We start from the raw sequence: 27,438 nt of genomic DNA, 5'->3' as shown, positions 1-27,438 counted from the left end.
CATTCTGCGCTCTTGCCACCTTCAGTGCTTCCTCCAAGTGGTGTTCAACATGGAGGTGTACTAATTCATTAGCTAAGAGAGGGCAGTAAGTGGTAATCAGCAGGCAGTTTCCTTGACCAAGTTTGACCTAATGCCATGAGACTTCAGGCCATTCTGAAATATATGAGGGTGATGAACTCGCTAATGGCAGAGCAAAAGGGAGGCAAGGACATAAATCCAAGGCAGAAGGGGGATATCTGCCAGAGGGGTCCTTGTTTAAAGAATTTAAAAACCTATAAGACTGGTACAGTTACTCAGCACTGCTGTCAGACAGGATTTTTTAATGTTCTTTCATGGTGTGTTTCATGCGCTGGTTAGGCCAGCATTATTGCCCATCCCTAATTTCCCTTGAAAAGTTGATGGTGAGCTGTCTCCTTGAACCGATGTTAGGGAAGGAATTCCAGGGTTTCGACCCAGCAACTGTGAAGGAACGACAAGATAGTTCCAAATGGGAATGGTTTGTGGCTTGGAGGGGAACTTGCAGGTGGTGGTGCTGTTCTCAATTAATCTGCTTCCCTCGTCCTTCTAAACGGTAGAGGCTTGCTGAGTTAACCACAAGGATCACATTTATGGAGCACATCAACTGTTGCTGTATTTGTATGTGAAAGGAGACTTCCTTTGTGCGAGGGAGTGAATTTGAGTCAGCTACTGTTAAGTAATCTCAGGTCTTAAGTTCATGTCTAAGAAATATGGGTTGTAAACAAATTATTTTTCTGCATTTTAGGCCGTCTTGGAGTTTTCAAAAAAGGACAAGATAAATTTGTACAAGCAAACAGATACTGTCTACTTTTATCATACTGCAGAATTTGTGTATTGAAGTAAATGCTTTAAAATAAAGTATTAACTAACATTTAATTTCTTCTCAATGATCTTTCCAAATTTCATATTCCTTAGAGATGTGGTAGAAATTTCTCATTAATAGGAACATTTAAGCGGTTATTGGATAGGCACATGGAGCACACCAGGATGGTAGGGAGTGGGATAGCTTGATCTTGGTTTCAGATGAAGGTCGGCACAACATCGTGGGCCGAAGGGCCTGTTCTGTGCTGTACTGTTCTATGTTCTATGTTCTAATTGATTACGTTTGGCCAAAACCATTTATATTTGCTCCTTTTTTGAACAGCATAAACCCATTAACTTTCTCCCACCATTCGGTTTCGAAGGAGAGTCATACTGGACTTGAAATGTTGACTATTTTTCTCTCTGCACGGATGCTGCTGTACCTGCTGAGTATTTCCATAATTTTCTGTTTTTATTACAAGAATGACACAGGTTGTAACAGAAAGATGCTTTCAATGACCAACAAGTACATCTGTGATTAGATTGTGTCAAGTATTGAACCTGTGTTGTATTAACCTTGTATCACAGTCACTGAAACTGCAGGACCCTCACATGGAAAGGCTGTGGGGCAGTGGTAGTGTCACTGGACTAGTAATTCAGAAATCCACAGTAATGTTCTGGAGCCCCAAGTTCAAATCCCACCATGGCAAATTGTGAAATTCGAATCAATAAAAATCTACAGTTTATGACAATGAAACCATTGCCGTTCAAAAGCCATCAGGCTCACTAATGTCCTTCAGAGAAGGAGATCTGTTATACTTACCTGGTCTAGCCTATGTGTGACTCCAGATCCCAGCAATTTTTTAAAAATGGCCTGGCAAGCTAGGTTCAAGGGCAATTAGGATGAGCAATAAACCCAGCCATAAGGACAAAAATAGTGATCATGAATACATGTGAGAACTACATTCAGAACCACATGAAAATGGAACAGGCCTGATACACCATCAATCAACTGAACAGTTTCCAACATCTTCCAGATGACTTAAAGCTTAATTGTTCTTAAGGCAATAGTGGGCGCGATTCTCCTGAATCGGGTCTAAGTGCCCATGCCAGCGGGAAAACCGGAGGAAGAATCCTACCTGATGGATGCGAATGAATGCATCCATGATTCATGCCAGCCAGCCCGGCTTTTTGAAACCACAGTTCTCAATCAGGATTAGAAACTTTGCAAACATTGTGGTTAGGAACAATGGGGGTACCTGAGATGGATTCAGACTCTGTGGGTATTTTTCAGTGATTATCAGTGCTATTGAATTTGATTGAATTTTTTGAGGAGGTAACTAAGTGTGTTGATGAAGGTAGGGCAGTTGATGCCATATACATGGATTTTAGTAAGGCGTTTGATAAGGTCCTCCATGGTCGGCTTATGATGAAAGTGAGGAGGTGTGGGATAGAGGGAAAGTTGGCCGATTGGATAGGTAACTGGCTGTCTGATCGAAGACAGAGGGTGGTGGTGGATGGAACATTTTCGGATTGGAGGCAGTTTGCTAGCGGAGTGCCACAGGGATCAGTGCTTGGTCCTCTGCTCTTTGTGATTTTTATTAATGACTTAGAGGAGGGGGCTGAAGGGTGGATCAGTAAATTTGCTGACGACACCAAGATTGGTGGAGTAGTGGATGAGGTGGAGGGCTGTTGTAGGCTGCAAAGAGACATAGATAGGATGCAGAACTGGGCTGAAAAATGGCAAATGGAGTTTAACCCTGATAAATGTGAGGTGATTCATTTTGGTAGGACTAATTTAAATGTGGATTACAGGGTCAAAGGTAGGGTTCTGAAGACTGTGGAGGAACAGAGAGATCTTGGGGTCTATATCCACAGATCTCTAAAGGTTGCCACTCAAGTGGTTAGAGCTGTGAAGAAGGCCTATAGTGTGTTAGCTTTTCTTAACAGGGGGTTGGAGTTTAAGAGCCGTGGGGTTATGCTGCAACTGTACAGGACCTTGGTGAGACCACATTTGGAATATTGTGTGCAGTTCTGGTCACCTCACTATAAGAAGGATGTGGAAGCGCTGGAAAGAGTGCAGAGGAGATTTACAAGGATGCTGCCTGGTTTGGAGGGTAGGTCTTATGAGGAAAAGTTGAGGGAGCTAGGGCTGTTCTCTCTGCAGCGGAGGAGGCTGAGGGGAGACTTAATAGAGGTTTATAAAATGATGAAGGGGATAGATAGAGTGAACATTCAAAGACTATTTCCTCGGGTGGATGGAGCTATTACAAGGGGGCATAACTATAGGGTTCATGGTGGGAGATATAGGAAGGATATCAGAGGTAGGTTCTTTACGCAGAGAGTGGTTGGGGTGTGGAATGGACTGCCTGCAGTGATAGTGGAGTCAGACACTTTAGGAACATTTAAGCGGTTATTGGATAGGCACATGGAGCACACCAGGATGATAGGGAGTGGGATAGCTTGATCTTGGTTTCAGATAAAGCTCGGCACAACATCGTGGGCCGAAGAACCTGTTCTGTGCTGTACTGTTCTATGTTCTATTGGGATTTTCCTCGTGTTTTGGACCAGATCAGAAACTCCAAAGTGTACTGTGAAGTTAGCCTAGACCCCAACTTTATTTGATTTTGGTATCAAGTGCAAGTAGTGTTTAGATGTTTAAGATGTTTTAAGATGTTTTAAAAATTTAAGATGTTTCGCTCTAGGTGTAATTCTGTTGACCCACGAGATAGGTTTTATTAAAACAAACTTTATTTAAGAATACAGTTAAAATATAAGAAAAGAATGAACACAACTTTTACCAATTAAAATATTTAAACATGACAAAGTATATTCTTAACAGCTTACCATCTCTATAGTTCCAATTTTAGCAATATCCCTATAGACATACATCCTTCTTCAGAACCAATTACCAGCAATAAAAGATAAGCTGAAGTGGATGCTAGATTTCCAGCCTTTTAACCCCTCTGGACAGATACAAACATATACCTGCCTTCTGACTCCCATACAGCAGTTTCCAGGGAAGGGTATATCCCCAAACACCAGAACCTCTGAGAAAGAGATCTAGTTTCTAGCAGATCCTAGTCTCCAGACTTCAGAGAGAGAAACAGTTACTTCTCTGTACAGCTCCCACACAGCACCTGAACTGGGTTTCTCTCTGTGAGCCTAGCCCCGCCCAGTCATATGACCTTTCCTGTCAAAACCCGAATCAAGCCCCGATCTGAAAAAACGCAGGGGAAAACACTAAACACTAACAACCCTGCATTAGTCCAGATTAAAACAAACATTTTAGCAATTGAGATCAATTATGCTGCTGCAGTAACAACATGGGCTGCCGGATACAGACAAAACAGCACCAATAATAAAACAAACTGCTAAAACAAATCCTACGCAAGAAACATGACCCCAAATATATTTTTTAAAGGCACAGTATCATCACACCAGACATTGTAGGTATCTGTGATTATTGATGTTATTGGGATTTTCCCAGACTCTGGCCGGAATTGTCTGACCTCGTCCATGTCTGGGATTTCCAATCCCAATGAAGTGGATGGAGATTTGGTTGAGTGCCAAATTCTCCGTTTTCACTGGCAGTCGTAGCAGGACTTGCAAGACTGGAGAATTCCGGCCTCTGTGGGTATTTATCAGTGATTGTTGGTGTTACTGGGATTTCCCAGACAATCCAGAAATTTATCAGTGATTGTTAATATTACTTGAAAAGTTGTAACTTTCCAAGATTCCTGCATTACTGTCACTCAGCAGAGCAGGAATGAAGTAAAAGCTTCCTGCTGCTTGTGAGAGGCCGGTGGTGCCAAGTTTGGGAATATTTTACCTGGTTTAAGAAGCTGTTTAATTTGGATAAATGAATTCAATCCTTATCCTCCAGGATTGTGACTGTCAGGGGACAGATTTTCAGTGGGTCTGGATTTTTACCCTCAATATTAAAACATGGGCTGAAGAAAGGATAGAGTTTCTCAGTGAATGTACCAGTGAAAGTGTAGATATGGGCCTTGTTATCCGAGTTATAAAAGGACACCTTCCCTCCCTCATAATCCAGACAGACTTGAATCTGTCTCAGCTTCACACTCAAATCTAAATTCTTCCAAGGTTCGTCGCAAGCCAAGTACTGATTTTCATCTCTTAGTGCCATTGCCCAGTATCCATTGCTTGGACTCAGGTAGATTTGACCCTTCCTACTGATGGACTCCTTGGCCACACCAACATTCCACTGAGTCATGTTCCCCACATCCACCTCCCAGGAATGTTTTCCTGATGTAAATCCCTCCAGTCCCAAGACACAGGGACAGCGATCAAATCTCTCCGGATTATTCGGGAGCTGCTCCCATTTCCCAATATTTCTCACGGTGCTCAGGTCCTCAGACAGGCGAAGGTAAAGATTGGCTGTATTAGGGTCGAAGGTGACTGGAGCTGGGAACAGATGGACACTGATAAAATGTTAGTCACTCTCACTGTAACTTTCACAGCCGGTTAGTGATTGGGAAAATCAGCAATGATCCAGAATTAGAAATTCATCCCCCGGGGAAGAGTTTAAACAGCGCACAGGGGAAAGGGGAAACCACTGTCAGGAGCAGAGGGGAATGTTTTTCCTGGTGGTCACACTTTACAGCGAAAATATAATGAACAACTTCAAAACGTTACTGAGAACTAGTCATCAAACTGGAGAAACAACACTTGACTGGATTTCTCCGGTCTCACACGATGGAGGATTTGGCATTCAGCCAAATTTCCATTCACTACGACAGGACTGGAAAATCCCAGCTGCGAGCAAGGTTGGAGAATTCCTGCCTTCTTCTTCCAATTAGACATATTACAGCCTTCTGAACTCAGCATTGAATTGGACAACTTTAGACTGTAATGTTCTCCTCTATCTTGATCACTTTCTTTTAAGCCTGTTCTATTGCAGCCTCCTCCACCGCTGCCTCACCCCCGCCACCGCCCCTCACAGGGCCATCTGTCAAATGTTCTTTAGTTTTGCTTTTGCTGATCGCTGAACTTTGTTCTCTTATTAACACATTCCCCTATCTTACCTTTATGTCATTGAATCATAGAATCCCGACAGTACAGAAGGAAGCCATTCGGCCTATCAAACTTGCACCGACAGCAATCCCACCTAGGCCCTATCCCCATTACGTATTTACCCTGCTAATCCCCCGAGACTAAGAGTCAATTTAGCACGGCCAATCAAACTAACCCATGCATCTTTGGATTATCTTTGTCACTATCAGCGCTTTCTTTGGTCTTTAACACTACAATCAACACTCCCTTTGTCTTGTGTCCATGACATCTTTGTTAGTCTCCCCTTAACTCTCACCTATCCCTGACCTTTGACTCCACTGCGTCTCCTACAACCCCTCTACATCTATATAATCCATCACATTTCTACCCCTTTTTAGCTCTGAGGATGGGTCAAACAGACTTGAAACGTTAATTGTCTCTCTCTCCAGACTGCTGAATGCTTCCATTAGCAATAGAGAAAGATGTCGAGGGCGATCTTACCAAAATAATTCTAAGTGCCAAACTAGTGTGAAAATGGGATAGTTGCGGTGAAGCCATCAGTTGAATCTTATGACACTCTGTGCAATAAAAGAAACTCGATCTGTTTTCTGCCAGTAAGAGGAGTGGACCCAAAATCGCCCAAAAGCCAGCTGATAGCAGCAGAGGGCGCAATTGCGCCTGGGCAGATTTCTGTGGTCAAAGTGCACAGAGGCCTGTCACTGCCTCTGCTGCTATCAGCCGGCCTCCCTGGCCCAGCATTGGAATTAGAATTTAAATATATTTACGTAATATAATCAGCCTGACGCCCTTTTCGGGCGCAAGGCTGATCGCGCCCGATATTCAGTGCCGGTAAGATCACGAGAAGCGAGATGTCGGGCACAAACCCGATTTCTTGGTATTCTCGTGATCTTACCAGCTTATTGGAGAAGGTAAGATCGCAGCCATATCAATGGCTGGTGTCAGGAAGCTCACACCCACCTGTATTAATCACCGTCAGCATCTTTTTCCACACTCTGTACTGCAGTGAGCCAATGTACTTCCCCACATTTATTAAAGGGTAAACCTTCTGTGGCTCTGGGAGAGTTTGCTTCACTCTGAAACAGGAGATCAAGGTCAGTGTTGGATCATTCCAGACTGGGGGAGAAATATGTTAGAAATAAAAATCACATCAAGGGTGTAAATTTTACCTTTTCTGTATATCCGGAAATTTCTGTGGAACAAGAACAATTATTACTGTTTGTGTTTGGAGAACATTTTATTACCAAAGAAAATGACCACACTGGAGTCCATTGAAAAGGGAACAGCTTCTTCCCTGTTGCTGTCAGACGTTTGAATGGACTTATCTTGCATTAAGTTGATCTTTCTCTACACCCTACCTATGACTCATAGAAATCATAGAAACCCTACAGTGCAGAAGGAGGCCATTCGGCCCATCGAGTCTGCACCGACCACAATCCCACCCAGGCCCTACCCCCACATATTTTACCCACTAATCCCTCTAACCTACACATCCCAGGACTCTAAGGGGCAATTTTTTAACCTGGCCAATCAACCTAACCCGCACATCTTTGGACTGTGGGAGGAAACCGGAGCACCCGGAGGAAACCCAGGCAGACACGAGGAGAATGTGCAAACTCCACACAGACAGTGACCCGAGCCAGGAATCGAACCCGGGACCCTGGAGCTGTGAAGCAGCAGTGCTAACCACTATGCTACCGTGCCGCCCTGTAACACTACATTCTGCACTCTCTCATTTCCTTCTCTATGAACGGTATGTTTTGGCTGTATAGCACGCAAGAAACAATACTTTTCACTGTATGTTAATACATGTGACAATAATAAATCAAATCAAATTAAAAAGTACATTTTAAATATGGAAAGTTATGGGACTGCCTCTTGCTGTCCCCACTGGACTGTGAGTTACTCCACAATACTGTGTTCAGTTTTGGGTGCCACACTTGCGGCAGGATGTGGAGGCATTCGAGAGGGTGTAAAAATGATTCATGGGAATGGTTTCGGACATGAGGAACTTCAGTTATGAAGATAGATTGGGGAAGTGAGGACTGTTTTCCTTGGAGAGGAGAAGGTTGAGAAGAAATTTAGTAAGAAGGATCACAACGCCAGTTATTAGGCTGTTGTAGGCTGCAAAGAGACATAGATAGGATGCAAAGCTGGGCTGAAAAATGGCAAATGGAGTTTAACCCTGATAAATGTGAGGTGATTCATTTTGGTAGGACTAATTTAAATGTGGATTACAGGGTCAAAGGTAGGGTTCTGAAGACTGTGGAGGAACAGAGAGATCTTGGGGTCCATATCCACAGATCTCTGAAGGGTGCCACTCAAGTGGATAGAGCTGTAAAGAAGGCCTATAGTGTGTTAGCTTTTATTGATGTGGAGATGCCGGCGTTGGACTGGGGTAAACACAGTAAGAAGTTTAACAACACCAGGTTAAAGTCCAACAGGTTTATTTGGTAGCGAAAGCTTGTGTGGCTTTTGCTACCAAATAAACCTGTTAGCTTTTATTAACAGGGGGTTGGAGTTTAAGAGCCGTGGGGTTATGCTGCAACTGTACAGGACCTTGGTGAGACCACATTTGGAATATTGTGTGCAGTTCTGGTCACCTCACTATAAGAAGGATGTGGAAGCACTGGAAAGAGTGCAGAGGAGATTTACCAGGATGTTTGGAGGGTAGGTCTTATGAGGAAAGGTTGAGGGAGCTAGGGCTGTTCTCTCTGGAGCGGAGGAGGCTGAGGGGAGACTTAATAGAGGTTTATAAAATGATGAAGGGGATAGATAGAGTGAACGTTCAAAGACTATTTCCTCGGGTGGATGGAGCTATTACAAGGGGGCATAACTATAGGGTTCGTGGTGGGAGATATAGGAAGGATATCAGAGGTAGGTTCTTTACGCAGAGAGTGGTTGGGGTGTGGAATGGACTGCCTGCAGTGACAGTGGAGTCAGACACTTTAGGAACATTTAAGCGGTTATTGGACAGGCACATGGAGCACACCAGGATGATAGGGAGTGGGATAGCTTGATCTTGGTTTCAGATAAAGTTCGGCACAACATCGTGGGCCAAAGGGCCTGTTCTGTGCTGTACTGTTCTATGTTCTATGTTTATTACTGTGCCCACCACAGTCAAACACCGGCATCTTCACATCATGGAGAAGAAATTTGACAGAGGACTGGAAAGAGTAGATAGGGAGAAACTGTTCCCATTGGTGGAATGATCAAGAACACAAGGACACAGATTTAAGGCAAGGAGCACAAGAAGCAGAGATGCCTTGAAGAAAATCTTTTAATGCAGCGAGTGGTTAGGCTCTGGAATACACTGCTGGTGAGAGTGGTGGTTCGAATGAGACATTGGAACGGGAATTGGGAATTATCTGAAAAGGAAGATTGTGCAGAGCTACCGGGTGGTTAGAGAATAGTGTTGGAGAAATTAATGAAACTGAAACTTGATAAATCCCCCGGGCCTGATAATCTAGATCCCAGGGTGCTAAAGGTTCACCAGACTGAAATTTGGGATGACAGGATTGTTGTATGAGAGATTGGGTCGAATGGACCTGTATTCCCTGGAATTTAGAAGAATGAGAGGGGATCTAATTGAAAGGCATAAAATTCTGTCAGGGCCGGACAGACTAGATGCAGGGATGCTGTTTCCTCTGGCTGGTGGGAGTGGGGTTCTTGATCAAGGGGATACAGTCTCAGGATACGGTGTAGCCCATTGAGCACTGAGATAACAAGAAATGTCAGAGGACAGTGAACCTGTGGACTTCTCTACCACAGAACACTGCGGAGGCCAAGTCACTGAATATATTTATAAAGGAAATAGATTTTTAGGGCAGAGTTTTATCATTTTATAATGAAATATCAACTCAGGCGGAGAAAACAGTGTGTTGCCCGCTGGTTCCACTGCCAGCTTTGCCCGCCATAAGCTTAGTTAAAAAAATGCTGGAGGCAGGTCCCACAATGTCACAGTGGCGTGGTGGACTGTGAATGAGCCCACCCTGACAGCAACCTCAGCCTTAAGGGCACCAAGATCTAAAAAGAATAAAGATAAGGATTCCCCAAGGACATGGAGACTGCCATGGGCATGGAGACCCCCCCACCCCCACCCCAGGAGGCACCGACTGGGCATTGCCAGCGTACTGTCCGGGCAAGACCTTCTCCCCCCAGGGACTGTACTTACCTATGCATCCAGTGCGGACTTATCGCCAGCTTCCCTTTCTACCAAAGCTGTTGTAAACCACCCCGACATGGCTCGCTCCCCCCGCTCCCCCCGCCTCCCCACACCCCGATACTCTGAAGGATTCAAGGGGTATGAGCAGAGTACTGTATTGAGATAGAGGATCAGCCTTGACCATGTTAATAGTGGAATCGGAAAGAAGGGCCAAATGGCCTACTCCTACTCCTATATTCACTGTTTCCATGATTTGCTCCTTCAGAGAGCCAGCACAGACACAATGGGCTGAATGGCCTTCTGTATTGTAACCATTTGTGATTCTGTGTTTTATAAATGACTCAACCTTACTGCACAACACAACCTACAGGGCTACAATCCTAATAAACAAATTCATTTCTTGAATTCATTCTCAGGCTGTAGACATTTCCAGCGAGGCTCACATTTATTGCCCAATTGGCAGATTATTGGAATTATTTTCTGTTGAAAGTCGGTTTCTTTAATGTTTTTGTTCTCGCTGACAATATTGTCTTAGCCACATGCAGTAATTTTGGTTAAAAAAGCCTCATTCACAATTGGGGGAGGCAATGGCTCAGTCGTATTATTGCTAGACAATTAATCCAGAAACTCAGCTAATGTTCCGGGGACCCGGGTTTGAATCCCGGCACGGCAAATGGTGGAATTTGAATTCAATTTTTAAAAATCTGGAATTAAGAATCTACCGATGACCATGAGTCGATTGTCGGAAAAACCCACCTGGTTCACTAATGTCCTTTCGGGAAGGAAATCTGCCATCTTTACCTGGTCTGGCCTACATGTGACTCCAGAGCCACAGAAATGTGGTTGACTCTCAACTGCCCTCCAGCAACTAGGAATGGGCAATAAATGCTGGCCAGCCAGCGATGCCCATGTCCCACAGATGAGTTTTTTTAAAAATTGTCCCGATCATTTTACCAACATAGAGGTTAATGTACACTTTCTTACACTGTATGAATATGTGTATTCAGATCACAACCCAACAATGGTGTCTGATACACACTTCTTTCATTCATTCTCAGGCTGTAAGCATCACTACTGAGGCTAGCATTTGTTGCCCATCCCTAACTACCTTTGAGAAGTTAGTGGTGACTGCTGCCTTAGTACAACTGAGTGACTTGCTGGACCAGTTCAGAGGGCAGTTAAGAATTAACCATGTGCTGTGGGTCAGACCAGGTAAGGTTGGCAGATTTCCTTCCCTAAAGGACCTTGATGAACCAGATAGGTTTTTATGACCAAAGGTCATAGATGATTAGTATCAGTTTGGTTCATGACTTTTATATGTTAAATTTTATTGACCTACTGTCTCATAACGCAATTTCAAAGATGCAAAGAAAAGAAAAATTAGTTACCATTAAAAACTTGATGTTGTCCTGTTCACTCAGCTCTTGTTCAATATCCTGAACAGTGACTGAAAGTGATGAGATTTCCTCCGTTATCTTCTCAATCCTCTCCTTCATCTCCTGACTCTTTTTCTCTTTCTTCAGTTTCAGATCTTCCAACACAATCCTCTCTTCCTCATGGAGAAACTGGTGAAGTTTCTCAAATTCAGCTTTAATCTGTTTCTCTGTCGTTACACTTTGGTCCTTTGGAAAATATCAGTGAGATTGAAAAATCAAATGAGGATTTTAAAAAGGTTCTGCATCCTGTGTTTTTAATTTCATTTTTGGGATGTGGGCATTGCTGGCCCAGCCAACGTTTATTGTCCATCCCTAGTTATCCTGGAGATGGTAGTGAGCTGACTTCTTGAACCACTGCAGTCCCTGTGGTGTAGGTACACAAACTGTGCTGTTAGGGAGGAAGTTCCAGCATTTTGACCCAGTGACAGTGAAGGAATGGCAACATATTTCCATGTCAGGATGGTGAGTGACTTTGAGAGTAACTTCCAGGTGATGGTGCTCCCCTGTATATGCTGCCCTTATCCTTCTAGATGGTAACAGTCGTGGGTTTGGACGGTGCTGTCTCTGGAGTTTTGGTGAGTTCCTGCAGTACATCTTGTAGATGGTACAGTGACACTGTGGGTAGGTGGGGAAGATGTTTGTGGAAGGGGTGCCAATCAAATGGGCTGCTTTATCTTGGGTGGAGTCAAGCTTCTTGAGTTTTGCTGGATCTGCACTCATTCTGGCAAGTGGAGAGTATTCCATCACACTGGCTGCGGCAAGGTGGCACAGTGGTTAGCACTGCTGCCGCACAGCGCCAGGGACCTGGGTTCAATCCCAGCCTTGGGTGACTGTGTGGAGTTTACATGCTCTCCCTGCATCTGTATGCTAGTCCAGCTCAGGTTCTGATCAGTGGTAACCCCCGGATGTTGATATTGGGGGATTCAGAGATGGTAATGCTATTGAATGTTATGGCGATGAATGGTTAGATTCTCTCTTATTGAAGATGGTCATTGTCTGGCACCCTGGCACGAATGTTACTTGTCACTTGTCAGAGCAAACCTGGATATTGTCCAGGTCTTGCTGCATTTGGACTTGGACAGCATCAATATCTGAGATGTGAATCTGATGTTGTGAATGCTGCTAAACCTTGCAGTCATCAGCGAACATCCCTACTCCTGACCTTATGATGGAAGAAAGGGCTTTGATGAAGCAGCTGAAGAATGTTGGACCAGGGATACTACCCTGAGGAACTCCTGCAGTGACTCCTGTTTTGCTGGGGCTCCTTGGTGAAATACTCTGTCAAATGTTGCCTTGATTTCAAGGATGGTCACTCTCACCTCAATATCATTTTTGTCTAAGTTTGAACCAAGGCTATAATGAGGTCAGGAGCTGGGTGACCCTGGCAGAACCCAAACTGAGTATCAGTAAGCAGGTTATTGCTAAGTAAGAGCAGCTTGATAGCACTGTTGATGAGCCCTTCCATCACTTTATTGATGATCAAGAGTAGACTGATGGGGCAGTATTTGGCTGGGTGGATTTGTCCTTTTTATTGTGTACAGGACATACTTGGGCAAGTTTCTACATTGCTGGGTAGAGGCCAATGTTGTAGCTATACGGGAACAGCTTGGCTAGGGGAGTGGCAAGTTCTGGAGCACAAGCCTTCATATTATTGCTGGAATACTGTCAGGGCTCATAGCCTTTGCAATATGCAGAGCCGTCAGCCATTTCTTGATATCACATTGAGTGAATCAAATTGGCTGAAGGCTGACATTGTGATGCTGGGGACCTCTGGAGAAGGCTGAGATGCATCATCCACTCAGCACTTTTGGCTGAAGATTGACGATAGAATCCCAGCTGATAATTTATTCAGTGGAGGGAACCCTAACTGAGGATTGAGTTGGTGAGTTCCCTTATAAATTTATTGGTGGCTGTCATGACTATCAGCGGAAAATATCTTCTCAATGGGGGGGAGTTTTCCTGTCCCGCCTGCCACGGGAATCGTAGCAGGCGGGGGATGGACTATGCAAAGGTCTGTTGACCTCGAGCAAGAATTTCCAGTTTTGGTGCGAGCACGGCTGGAAAATCCCGCCCTATGTCTCCCCTTCTTATCATTTCATAATTTTAAAGTCCTCTATCAGATCACCGCTCAGCCTTCACTCTTCTAGAGCAAAGACCCACTGTCTGTTTAATCTTTCCCTATAGATGTAACACCTTAGTCCCGGTATTATCCTTGTCTCCACAGCCTCGTTATCCTTTTTATAACATGGGGACCAATTCTACAAGCATGTACAAAATGTAGAACAAATTAACATCAAAGATACCTGAATATGGGTCAATGTTTTTTCACGTTCACTTCTTACAGTGTTCCATTCCTCCTTCTTGTCTTGGATTGGCTTCAGTAAGGTTTGCAGTTCTTCCTGAACAAAAACACCAATTAATTTGTACATTTTCCATTATTCATATTCAGCAGTTTCTGAGGAAAAGTTTTATCTTGCTGCCTTGCATAAAGCTGCTTGCCAAAGGCTCTACCTGAGCTTTTATGCCTATTGAAATGACCAATGTTTCGTTTGCCAATATTGTGACTTTGATCTTTATTGTTTTTAGCTGATGTAAAATACCAGTCGAAAATACCAGTCACTTGCGCTGCCATAACCACCAGGATTGTGCGTCAGGTGCTGGAAAATGAGATTAGTGTAGTCAGATCTTTGTGAGCTGAGAAGATACAGAGATGCAAACAAGCTGGTCTCCCTGATGACATGACTATGAGGTTAGAATCTCTTCTTAGGATCAAATTGGCACCAAGGTTGCAAGCAAGCTGGCTTAATCTCAAACTGTTGCCAGTGAGAGGGATGGAGTCAGTTGCTCAGAAACAGAGTTTGGAGTGAGTTCCTAAACATTTTGATGCTAAGTGACGCAGTCGGTGCAGGAATGTGGAAGATCCCGCTGTATATTCATGCTGGAATGAGACCAATTCCTGGGGGCTTCCTGCCATATTCTCCCCCCTCCCCCAATGCCCGCCATCGAACATGCCAGGAGGGGTTTTGGTGAATTCTGCCCAATGACTTCAATCTTCCCAATATTTAACTGGAGAAAGTTTCTGCTCATCCAGGACTGGATGGCAAATAAGCAGTCTGATGATTTAGCAACAGTGGAGGAATCGAACGCAGTGTTGGTGAGATAGAATTGGGTGTCATCAGCATACATGTAAAAACTAACTTACCCTTTTAGATAAGCTTGCTGAGGGGCAGCATTTGGTTGAGGAACAGGAGGGGGGGCTAAGGATCGATCCTTGAGGAGGTGCACCAGAAGTCATGTTGTGAAAGCAGGAAGAGAAGCCATTGCGAGCAATTCTCCCACCATGATTAGATAGATAAGAACCAATTCTGGTGAGGGCAGTCCCACCCAGTTGGACAACAGTGAACAGGCTTTGAGGAGGATGGTGTGGGTAACCATGTCAAAGACTGCTGACTGATCAGAAAGGATTAGGAGGGAACATTTACATTTAACGCAGTCAAATAGGGTGTCATTTGTGACTTTGATAAGAGCCATGTCAGTGCTGTGGGAGGAGCCGAAACCTAATTGGAGGGGTCCAAACATGGAGTTCCCGGAAAGATGTTTGGGAAGACTTTGGAGAAAAAGAGAGTTGGAGATCGGCTGATAGTTTGCAATTATGATGGGGTTTTGCAGTTTTCTGGAGGAGAGAGGTGATGACAGCAGCTTTAACATAGAGGGGGACAACACCTGAAGAAATAGAACTGTTCATAATATCGACTATTGCAATATGGACGGGCACTGCGCAGGTAGCGACAGCTAAAATGTTTTCCCACTCACAAAGAACAAAGAACAGTACAGCACAGGAAATAGGCCCTTCGGCCCTCCAAGCCTGTGCCGCTCCTTGGTCCAACTAGACCAATCGTTTGTATCCCTCCATTCCCAGGCTGCTCATGTGACTATCCAGGTAAGTCTTAAACGATGTCAGCGTGCCTGCCTCCACCACCCTACTTGGCAGCGCATTCCAGGCCCCCACCACCCTCTGTGTAAAAAAACGTCCCTCTGATATCTGAGTTATACTTCGCCCCTCTCACCTTGAGCCCGTGACCCCTCGTGATCGTCACCTCCGACCTGGGAAAAAACTTCCCACTGTTCACCCTATCTATACCCTTCATAATCTTGTACACCTCTATTAGATCTCCCCTCATTCTCCGTCTTTCCAAGGAGAACAACCCCAGTTTGCCCAATCTCTCCTCATAGCTAAGAACCTCCATACCAGGCAACATCCTGGTAAACCTTCTCTGCACTCTCTCTAACGCCTCCACGTCCTTCTGGTAGTGCGGCGACCAGAACTGGACGCAGTACTCCAAATGTGGCCTAACCAGCGTTCTATACAGCTGCATCATCAGACTCCAGCTTTTATACTCTAGACCCCGTCCTATAAAGGCAAGCATACCATATGCCTTCTTCACCACCTTCTCCACCTGTGTTGCCACCTTCAAGGATTTGTGGACTTGCACACCTAGGTCCCTCTGTGTTTCTATACTCCTGATGACTCTGCCATTTATTGTATAACTCCTCCCTACATTATTTCTTCCAAAATGCATCACTTCACATTTATCCGGATTAAACTCCATCTGCCACCTCTCCGCCCAATTTTCCAGCCTATCTATATCCGGCTGTATTGCCTGACAATGCTCATCACTATCCGCAAGTCCAGCCATCTTCGTGTCATCCGCAAACTTGCTGATTACACCAAACTTCCAATCCATGTGGAACCAACCAATGAAGTTATTCTATTTTCTTTCAATCCAATCAGTCAGAACTCAAATTACATCAAAGGGAACCAACAAAGTTTTATGATTTATTTTCACTATTGTTGTCTCAGCAACCTGAATAAATACAGCTAAATTTACATTTTGCTGGTAATTTTCCTGTAGCATTGCTAGGAATCGGTTGAAAATATCATTTGGAAGGAGGTAATGGAGTTCACAGGAAAGAAAAACACAAGAAATGGGATCAGGAGTAAAGCCTGCAGCCCAACGAGCCTGCTCCCCCATTTAATACAAGCATGGCTGATCTTGAGCTGATCTGAGCTTCAGCACGATTTTCCCATCCACTTACCATATCCCTGAGACCAAAAATCAGTCTATCCCAGCCTTATATATACTCAGCAACAGAGAATCCATAACTTTGCAGGTTAGAGAATTTCAAAGATTCACAACCCTTTTAGTAAAGAAATTTCTCCTATCTCAGTCTTAAATGATTGCCTCCTTATCCTGAGACTGTATATCCCCTGTGTTTAGATCCCCCAACCAGCAGAAACAATCTCTCAGTGTCCACCCCTCCAGAATTTTATATGTTTCAATGCGATCACCTCTCATTCTTCTGAACTCCAGAGAATTTTGACCCAATTTACTCAGCTTCCTATCATAGGACAATCCCCTCATGCCAGAGACATTCTCTGTACCGACTCCAATACAAGTATATCCTTTCTTAACTGTGGTGACCAAAACTTTGATGTGGTCTCGCCAAAACCCCGTACAACTGTAGCAAGACTTATTTATTCTTGTACTCCAATCTCCTTGTAATAAAAGTTGTGACATTTGCCTTCCTAATATCTCATTGCAGCTGCAAGCTCGCTCCCTGCATTCCTTCCCAACCAAACTGAACAATTTTGCACTCCCCTGTAGTATATGCCATCTGCCACCTTGTTAGCCACTCACTTAACCTAAATATATGTTCAGTTGGGAGAAAGGGTTCAGAACTTATCCACAGAGTCACCTAGTGTGGAAAGATTACCATTGTAGCGCGATAATGTTGGCATGAAAAATGGGGATGATAAGAATTAAGTTTTAGGATGGCTGCTGTCAGCCGAATCCTTCAGATGTCAGGATCTTGCTTCCCGCCATCCGAAGATTCAGTGGGGAACATAGCCCAGTTTAACCATTTTACATTGAAATGCAGGGGGGACTCCGCTCCTTAATCTGATTGGCTAGCAGATCTCCAGTCCCTGCAGCAACAGCGCTGCAGTGAACAAACAAAGAAATGCAGGAGGACTCCTGAGAATATGGGCAAGATTTTCCGGCCCTTCCGGCTAGCGGGACCTTCTTGCCCCGCCGAAGGCGACCTCCCATAGTGGGTTCCCTAGCAGTGGAATGGTGAGACACTCAAAGCACCATAGACATCAGTGGGACCAGAAAATCCCACCACTGGCCAATGAGGAGCTGCCTCCATCGTCGGAAAACACGCCGTGCTGGAAAATCGTGCCCTACGTTGAGCAGGTAAAGCCACCACACCTTATGGTGGGACTTCAGATGGAGGCTTCTGATGGAGGCCCCAGTTCCCACCCAGGATCTGCTTCTGCTAGTTTCAGCCTTCTGCACATGGATTCAATCCTCCTCAGCCTAAACATTGAGGCTGGTTGAGGAACAGCTCTTAAAGTGGCCAATAATTGTGTAATTGTTCTCTCCACCTTGCCTTCTGAAATTTTATTGCCATCTAAGTTAGGAGTGTAATTGAATTGCTGGACTATAAGACCATAAGACCATAAGACATAGGAGCGGAAGTAAGGCCATTCGGCCCATCGAGTCCACTCCACCATTCAATCATGGTTGATTTCAACTCCATTTACCCGCTCTCTCCCCATAGCCCTTAATTCCTCGAGAAATCAAGAATTTATCAATTTCTGTCTTGAAGACGCTCAACGTCTCGGCCTCCACAGCCCTCTGTGGCAATGAATTCCACAGACCCACCACTCTCTGGCTGAAGAAATTTCTCCTCATCTCTGTTCTAAAGTGACTCCCTTTTATTCTAAGGCTGTGCCCCCGCGTCCTAGTCTCCCCTGTTAATGGAAACAACTTCCCTACGTCCATCCTATCTAAGCCGTTCATTATCTTGTAAGTTTCTATCAGATCTCCCCTCAACCTCCTAAACTCCAATGAATATAATCCCACGATCCTCAGACGTTCATCGTATGTCAGGCCTACCATTCCTGGGATCATCCGTGTGAATCTCCGCTGGACCCGCTCCAGTGCCAGTATGTCCTTCCTGAGGTGTGGGGCCCAAAATTGCTCACAGTACTCCAAATGGGGCCTAACCAGTGCTTTATAAAGCCTCAGAAGTACATCCCTGCTTTTGTATTCCAAGCCTCTTGAGATAAATGACAACATTACATTTGCTTTCTTAATTACGGACTCAACCTGCAAGTTTACCTTTAGAGAATCCTGGACTAGGACTCCCAAGTCCCTTTGCACTTTAGCATTATGAATTTTGTCACCGTTTAGAAAATAGTCCATGCCTCTATTCTTTTTTCCAAAGTGTACGACCTCGCACTTGCCCACGTTGAATTTCATCAGCCACTTCTTGGACCACTCTCCTAAACTGTCTAAATCTTTCTGCAGCCTCCCCACCTCCTCAATACTACCTGCCCCTCCACCTATCTTTGTATCATCGGCAAACTTGGCCAGAATGCTCCCAGTCCCGTCATCTAGATCGTTAATATATAAAGAGAACAGCTGTGGCCCCAACACTGAACCCTGCGGGACACCACTTGTCACCGGTTGCCATTCTGAGAAAGAACCTTTTATCCCAACTCTCTGCCTTCTGTCTGACAGCCAATCGTCAATCCATGTTAGTACCTTGCCTCGAATACCATGGGCCCTTATTTTACTCAGCAGTCTCCCGTGAGGCACCTTGTCAAAGGCCTTTTGGAAGTCAAGATAGATAACATCCATTGGCTCTCCTTGGTCTAACCTATTTGTTATCTCTTCAAAGAACTCTAACAGGTTTGTCAGGCACGACCTCCCCTTACTAAATCCATGCTGACTTGTCTTAATCCGACCCTGCACTTCCAAGAATTTAGAAATCTCATCCTTAACGATGGATTCTAGAATTTTGCCAACAACTGAGGTTAGGCTAATTGGCCTATAATTTTCCATCTTTTTTCTTGTTCCCTTCTTGAACAGTGGGGTTACAACAGCGATTTTCCAATCCTCTGGGACTTTCCCTGACTCCAGTGACTTTTGAAAGATCATAACTAACGCCTCCACTATTTCTTCAGCTATCTCCTTTAGAACTCTAGGATGTAGCCCATCTGGGCCCGGAGATTTATCAATTTTCAGACCTTTTAGTTTCTCTAGCACTTTCTCCTTTGTGATGGCAACCATATTCAACTCTGCCCCCTGACTTTCCTGAATTGTTGGGATATTACTCATGTCTTCTACTGTGAAGACTGACGCAAAGTACTTATTAAGTTCCTCAGCTATTTCCTTGTCTCCCATCACTAGATTACCAGCGTCATTTTGGAGCGGCCCAATGTCTACTTTTGCCTCCCGTTTGTTTTTAATGTATTTAAAGAAACTTTTACTATCATTCCTAATGTTACTGGCTAGCCTACCTTCATATTTGATCCTCTCCTTCCTTATTTCTCTCTTTGTTATCCTCTGTTTGTTTTTATAGCCTTCCCAATCTTCTGACTTCCCACTACTCTTTGCCACATTATAGGCTCTCTCTTTTGCCTTGATGCATTCCCTGACTTCCTTTGTCAGCCATGGCTGCCTAATCCCCCCTCTGATAACCTTTCTTTTGTTTGGGATGAACCTCTGCACTGTGTCCTCAATTACTCCCAGAAACTCCTGCCATTGCTGTTCTACTGTCTTTCCCATTAGGCTCTGCTTCCAGTCGATTTTTGTCAGTTCCTCCCTCATGCGCCTGTAATTACCTTTATTTAACTGTAGAACCTTCACATCTGATTCTGCCTTCCTTCTTTCAAATTGCAGACTGAATTCTACCATATTATGATCACTGCTTCCTAAGTGTTCCCTTACTTTAAGATCTTTTATCACGTCTGGCTCATTACATAACACTAAGTCCAGAATAGCCTGTTCCCTCGTGGGCTCCATCACAAGCTGTTCCAAAAAGCCATCCTGTAAACATTCAATGAATTCCCTTTCTTTGGGTCCACTGGCAACATTATTTACCCAGTCCACCTGCATATTGAAATCCCCCATGATCACTGTGACCTTGCCTTTCTGACATGCCCTTTCTATTTCGTGGTGCATTTTGTGCCCCTGGTCCTGACCACTGTCAGGAGGCCTGTACATAACTCCCATTATGGTTTTTTTGCCTTTGTGGTTCCTCAACTCTACCCACACAGACTCCACATCGTCTGACCCTATGTCGTTTAGTGCTATTGATTTAATTTCATTTCTAATTAACAAGGCAACCCCGCCCCCTCTACCCACCCCTCTGTCTTTTCGATAGGTTGTGAATCCCTGGATGTTTAACATAATAACATAAGAACATAAGAAATAGGAGCAGGAGTAGGCTATCTAGCCCCTCGAGCCTGCCCCGCCATTCAATAAGATCATGGCTGATCTGAAGTGGATAAGTTCCACTTACCCGCCTGATCCCCATAACCCCTAATTCCCTTACCGATCAGGAATCCATCTATCCATGATTTAAACATATTCAACAAAGTAGCCTCCAACACTTCAGTGGGCAGAGAATTCCAGAGATTCACCACCCTCTGAGCGAAGAAGTTCCTCCTCAACTCTGTCCTAAACTGACCCCCCTTTATTTTGAGGCTGTGCCCTCTAGTTCTAGCTTCCTTTCTAAGTGGAAAGAATCTCTCCACCTCTACCCTATCCAGCCCCTTCATTATCTTATAGGTCTCTATAAGATCCCCCCTCAGCCTTCTAAATTCCAACGAGTACAAACCCAATCTGCTCAGTCTCTCCTCATAATCAACAATCATAATCATAATAATCCAGAGAAATTCAATTCATATCATTTCAGAGCAATTTGAGACTTTGAAAACAGTTTAAAAAGCTGGGACCAACAAAATAAAAGTCACCATCAAGTTTCTGGATTGAACTACTGTGCTTTCCAATCTGTATATGACTCCCATCACACATTGAAGACTTTTCACTGCCCGTTGAACTGGCAGACTCCCAGTTTATGTAAAACACTGAAGGACTAAGACTAAAATAGCTTAACAAGACCCATCACCAACTTGTCTGGGCAATTGGGAAAAGGTAATAAATACTGCCTTGTGTAAGCAGAGTGAGTATATTTCTGAATCAGTAATTAGGCTGGGACTAATAGTCCTGAATCCAAATCCCACCACACCAGCTGGGGAGTTTAAATTTACTGAATTAAATAAATCTGGAATAAAAAAACGAAATCAATATCTCATTGTCCTTAAAACCCATCTGGTTCACTAATGAATGTCCTTTAGGGAAGGGAATCTTTCATCCTTACCTGGCCTGGCCAGTATGTGACTCCAATCCAATGATAATGTGGGTTACTCTTGATCTATCCTCTGAAATGGCCGAGCAAGGCACTCAATAAAGCAAGAGAATAGAAAGCCAGACACAACATTCAGCACTGAACACAACAAATTCACACCAAGCTTAGTCAAACCTGCAAAATCCTCCTCATGCTAACATCTAGGGCTTTGTGCCAAAGTTGGCAGAACTGTCCTGCTGACCAGTTCACCAATAGCCTGAGGTGGTCACGGAATCATGCTTGACAGCCACATGTCCCAGACTCCTCAATCTTCTGGTTATGTCCTGTCACATCAAAAGGACAGACTCAGCAGAGGTGGGAGTGATTTTCCAGTAAATCTCTCTCTGCATGGTGTGTTCTTGAAGAAAATAAAAGTTCCTCAAGTATTGAGAGACACTCATCTATGACTGTTCCCTGTTCAGGATTCTGTTATCTGTTTCAGTGTTTTATTTTACACAATATCTCCTCACCTTAAACTCTTCAGCAGCTTCTTCCGCTGGCAGCATCTCGTGGTTTTGATGACTTTTTGAAATCTGACAAACGACACAGATGGGCTGATTGTCAGTTTTACAGAAAACTTTCAGCTTCTCCTGGTGACGGCTGCATTCCAGCTGAATTTTATCACCTTCATCACTTTTTACAAATGTCTCCACGATGTTGGAGCGGGTGAGGTTGAGTCTCAAAGTCCTGGCAGACTCCTTTCTACAGACAGGACAGGAGGCAGTGTCAGTTTTCTCCCAGTACTGGGTTATACAGGACCGACAGAAGCTGTGACCACAGTCAAGTAAGACAGGATCTTTATACAGATCATGGCAAACAGCACAAGAAAGATTGTCTTCCATCTCGAATCATCTGTGCTCTAAGTAAGTTGTTGCCCAGTCTGTAGTGAAATAATTTTAGTTTCACTTCCTGATTCCAGCAGCAACATAATAAACCACAGCCCAGGAACGGACAGGGAAAGGCACTGAACGGATTGTTGATAAACAACATGGCTTCAGTCATTTTCTTCAGGGAATTTGCAACCACCATGACCCAGTCTAGACTATTGCTCTGGTCCTGTCAAAAGATAGATACATTTTTACGTTAATTCCATGGAGGGCGAAGACAAGAAGGTTACCCGAGATAGAATTTATTGAAACCGTGCCCTCACAGGCTTTTGATCACAGCAGGTGGAATGTAAGAGAAGGAAATTACTGACATATGAATGAGGGAATTATAGAGTATAACTCAGAAGCCTGTTTGAAATTCCAATTACACAATGTAGAGACCTTCGTTACAACAGGCAGAACCAAATTATACATTCCAGTCAAACTGCTGGGTGTGTCCTGACTTCCAGGTTAACTGATCAGAAATCTAGTCCAATCCACATGTGGTGCAAATAAATGCATGAATGAAATGGGTCCACAGAACAAAGATTCCATGTCCCAATCCCAACCCACGTGTGTCAGGTTAAAGGTTATTGGTGAAAGGTTATCGGGGGGGTCGGTAGGAATGTGAGATTGAGGTTACAATCAGATCAGCCATGATTTTATTGAATGGCAGAGCAGGCTCAAGTGGACTACTGCTCCTAGTTCTCATGTTCGTATGAGAGATTGGTCAGTGAGACTGGGGTCTTAAAATTACACCTGATGTAGATATTAATTGGACCATCTATCTCTAAAAGTATACTAACCTCTCCAGTCCAGAAATCCATTACTGCTCAGAACCATCATTTGTCGGGCAAGGTGTTTGAACACACCTGAGCAAATATAACAGCGTCACTTCATTATATTACTTTGGGATCAGAAACATGATAAATAAAACAAATTTTCTGATTGTTTTATGCTTCAGGTATCATCAGCAGGAGAAGGTCACCAAGTCAGAGGTCCTGCAGCATGCCAACTGCATCAGCATGCATTCGCCACAAAGCCAGTGACATCTGCACTGACTCAGCCATGTCTATCAGATGATTTTCTGTACGGGGAACTGGTCACCACTGCCTGAGCGTCCATACCTCTCTTACAAGGACAACTGCAGGCGAGGTACAAATATGCAGCATGATGGCACAGTGGTTGGCACAGTGGTTAGCACTGTTGCCTCCCAGCACCAGGGACCTGGATTCAATTCCCGGCTTGGGTCGCTGTCTGTGTGGAGTTTGCACATTCTTCGGGTTTCCTCCAGTTTCGTCCCACACTCCAAAGATGTGCAACTTAGTGGGGTTGGCTATGCTAAATTGCCCCTTAGTGTCAGGGGGACTAGCTAGGGTAAATGCATGGGGTTAGGGCCTGGGTGGGATTGTGGTTGGTGCAGACTCGATGGACCAAATGGCCTTTTCCTGCATTGTAGGATTCTATGCTTCTATGGCAGACATTGACTCTGACAACTGGGAGACAGTTGCCGATGGCCATGATCTCTATTTTGGAAGGACATTCGAAGAAGTGAGCTGGCTGAGAAGAAGGTCCAGGGAAAACAGAGGCCGGAGGATCGTGCACCTTCTCAGCCCCAGTGCCTTCCTCTGCAACAAATGCAGCAGAGACTGGGCCATGTCAAAGTGAGGCTCCTGAGACATAGCAGCCAATGACCATCGCAACCTCAAACGCTGTGAAGTCTTACAAGAGGGAAGGCTCCAGATAAATATTTATGTCTAGAATATTTTCTGGTTCACACATTTGTGGTTAGGCATTCCAAAGTCATTCTATAATCCAGAAAATTCCAAGATCGACATTCCTGACTGGAAAGAGAATGGTGTAACGACTTTGAAGTTTTGAAACTATAACATTGTGAAAGAGTGTCTCCCAGAATGCCTCAATGCTACCACAAGTACTGATACGGTAAAGCCAACCATTCCCTCTGAACACTGTCATGGCCATCAACCATTGATAGACCTCCCCTTCATATTTGATTTGATTTGATTTGATTTGATTATTATTATCCCATGTATTAGTATACAGCGAAAAGTATTGTTTCTTGCGCGCTATACAGACAAAATATACCGTTCATAGAGGAGGAAATGAGAGAGTGCAGAATGTAGTGTTACAGTCATAGCTAATGTGTTGAGAAAGATCAACTTAATGCAAGGTAAGTTCATTCAAAAGTCTGATGGCAACAGGAAGAAGCTGTCTTGAGTCGGTTGGTACGTGACCTCAGACTTTTGTATCTTTTTCCCGACGGACGAAGGTGGAAGAGAGAATGTCCGGGGTGCGTGGGGTCCTTAATTATGCTGGCTGCTTTTCCAAGGCAGTGCAAAGTGCAGACAGAGTCAGTGGATGGGAGGCTGGTTTGCATGATGGACTGGGCTACATTCGTGACCTTTTGTATTTTCTTGCAGGAGCAGGAGCCGTACCAAGCTGTGATACAACCAGAAAGAATGCTTTCTATGGTGCATCTGTAAAAGTTGGTGAGAGTCGTAGCTGACATGCCAAATTTCCTTAGTCTTCTGAGAAAGTAGAGGCTTTGGTAAGTATAGTGTCGGCATGGGAGGATCTGGACATCTAAAAACTTGAAGCTTTCAATCATTTCTGCTTCGTCCCCATTGATGTAGACAGGGGCATGTTCTCCACTGCGCTTCCTGAAGTCGATGGCAATCTCCTTAGTTTTGTTGACATTGAAGGAGAGATTATTGTTGCTGCACCAGTTCACCAGATTCTCTATCTCGTTCCTGTACTCTGTCTCGTCATTGTTTGAGATCTGACCCATGACAGTGGTGTTCCAGAATATGGTAATTGCTGACTAAACCCTAACCCAAATGGTGAGTTATTCTCTTTATGGCTGCTTCCTCCTATTCTACTGGATTTTTTGTGACCAGTCAGGGGCATGGTACAAGAATACCAGAATATCTGAATGCCAATTGACAGTGAAAGACAGGCTGACATTTATTTGTCAGAATAATACATCAAAATCTTTAAATCTTCTATATTGTTGGCTACAGCTGGAAGGCCCTGAGGGCCAACATTGAACAGAAGCTTCAGTGGATCAGGGGATAGACAGGGACGTACAGGGGTGGTTAAACATTGAAACATGGAAATAGGACAAGAGTAGGCTATTCGGCCCTTTGAGCCTGCTCCATTTATTATGATCATGGCTGATCATCCAACTCAGTAACCTGTTTCCGCTTTCCCCTCGTATCCTTTGATCCCTTTATCCCCAAGGCTATATCTAACTCCTTCTTAGAAACATACCATTTTTTGGTCTCAACTATTTCCTGTGGTAGCGAATTCCACAGGCTCATCACTCTCTGGTTGAATAAATTTCTCTTCCTCTCAGTCCTGAATAGTTTACCCCATATCCTCAAACTGTAACCCCTGGTTCTGGACTCCCCCACCACCGGAAGCGTCCTTCCTGCATAATTTCTCTTCACTTTTCAAAAACACTGCATTTGCTGTCCAGGCTGTACTTGCACAGTTCTTTGCTGCTGGCAGGCTCAGATTAATGGCCGCCATCTTGACAGGGGGGCAGTGTGCAGCAGGGTGCATGCATGGTCATCACTGACCCTGGAAGCAGGAGATAATGGGCAGGATTCAACGGCTGTTCATGCCAGCAGGATTCTCCAATCCCACTGCAGTGAACGGAGATTTGGCTGAGCGCCAAATTCTCCATCCCTTCCGTCAGCAGCGGCAGGCATGAACAGCCAGAGAATTCCAGCCAATGTTGTGAATTTCTATCCCAGACTGACCTGGATGCCTTATGGAAACCCTTTTTACTAGATGGAAGGTTTTGCAAATGGAAAACTAAAATCCTTTCCTCGTGGAATATTTTATTGAAACCATGTTTCTCAAAACTGTCAAAACAGTGTTTCTCAAAACTGTCTCAGTATCCCAGATTTTAGGTTGCTGTGAATATTAGATACTCTCATTCTTCCCCCATTCTGCAACTCTGAGTTCTAGGCTACAGTCTCTAGGCTCCAGCAGGAACATCATTGGATTTTTGCGCGTGTGCAGACGGCTGTTAGTGGCCACCTTGCATGGCTATGTTGTGTTGATAGGAGACACAGTGTTTAAAAACAGGAGAAGCTATTCTGCAGACAAAGTTCCATCAGAAAGCCATCAAACCAGCTGCAAGCCATCTAAGCAGCCAAGCTACAAAGAACAAAAAAAATTTCAGCACAGGAACAGGCCCTTCGGCCCTCCAAGCCGGCACCGACCATGCTGCCCGACTGAACTAAAACCCCCTACACTTCTGGGGACCGTATCCTTCCATTCCCATCCTATTCATGTATTTGTCAAGACGCCCCTTAAAAGTCACTATTGTATCTGCTTCCACTACCTCCCCCGACAGCGAGTTCCAGGCACCCACCACCCACTGTGTAAAAAACTTGCCAGGACATTGTGGGAGACTAGAGAGGAAATTGTGGGTCCCCTAGCAGAGATGTTTGAATCATCGACAGTCACAGGTGAGGTGCCTGAAGTTTGGAGGGTGGCAAATGTTGTGCCTTTGTTTAAAAAGGGCTGCAGGAAAAAGCCTGGGAACTACAGGCCAGTGAGCCTCACATCTGTGGTGGGTAAGTTGTTGGAAGATATTTTGAGAGACAGGATCTACAGGCATTTAGAGATGCAAGGACTGATTAGGGACAGTCAGCGTGGCTTTGTGAGTGGAAAATCATGACTCACAAATTTGATTAAGTTTTTTGAAGGGGTAACCAAGGAGGTAGATGAGGGCAGTGCAGTTGATGTTGTCTACATGGACTTTAGCAAGGCCTTTGACAAGGTACCACATGGTAGGTGGTTGCATAAAATTAAATCTCAC

At 44.4% G+C, this 27,438-nt stretch overlaps 1 protein-coding gene across 1 annotated transcript in view; it reads right to left on the bottom strand.

Annotated features, from left to right (window-relative positions):
* LOC144497611 (uncharacterized) overlaps nt 1-22,604 on the bottom strand; it is a 45,018-nt gene extending 22,414 nt beyond the window's left edge. The window contains exons 1-6 of the mRNA XM_078219052.1: nt 22,188-22,604; nt 13,758-13,853; nt 11,407-11,640; nt 7,023-7,045; nt 6,814-6,929; nt 4,690-5,247 (exon numbers count right to left, since the gene is read on the bottom strand). Coding sequence (XP_078075178.1) covers nt 4,690-5,247; nt 6,814-6,929; nt 7,023-7,045; nt 11,407-11,640; nt 13,758-13,853; nt 22,188-22,559 — 1,399 coding nt within the window. The 5' untranslated portion in view covers nt 22,560-22,604. The remainder of the gene's footprint in view (nt 1-4,689; nt 5,248-6,813; nt 6,930-7,022; nt 7,046-11,406; nt 11,641-13,757; nt 13,854-22,187) is intronic.
* Nucleotides 22,605-27,438: the final 4,834 nt, after the last annotated feature.

Source organism: Mustelus asterias, chromosome 8 (genome assembly GCF_964213995.1).
Source record: "Mustelus asterias chromosome 8, sMusAst1.hap1.1, whole genome shotgun sequence".
NCBI classification, from domain to species: Eukaryota; Metazoa; Chordata; class Chondrichthyes; order Carcharhiniformes; family Triakidae; genus Mustelus; species Mustelus asterias.
Note: the sequence above shows the minus strand (reverse complement) of the source record. Positions and strands in the feature narration are given on the sequence as shown.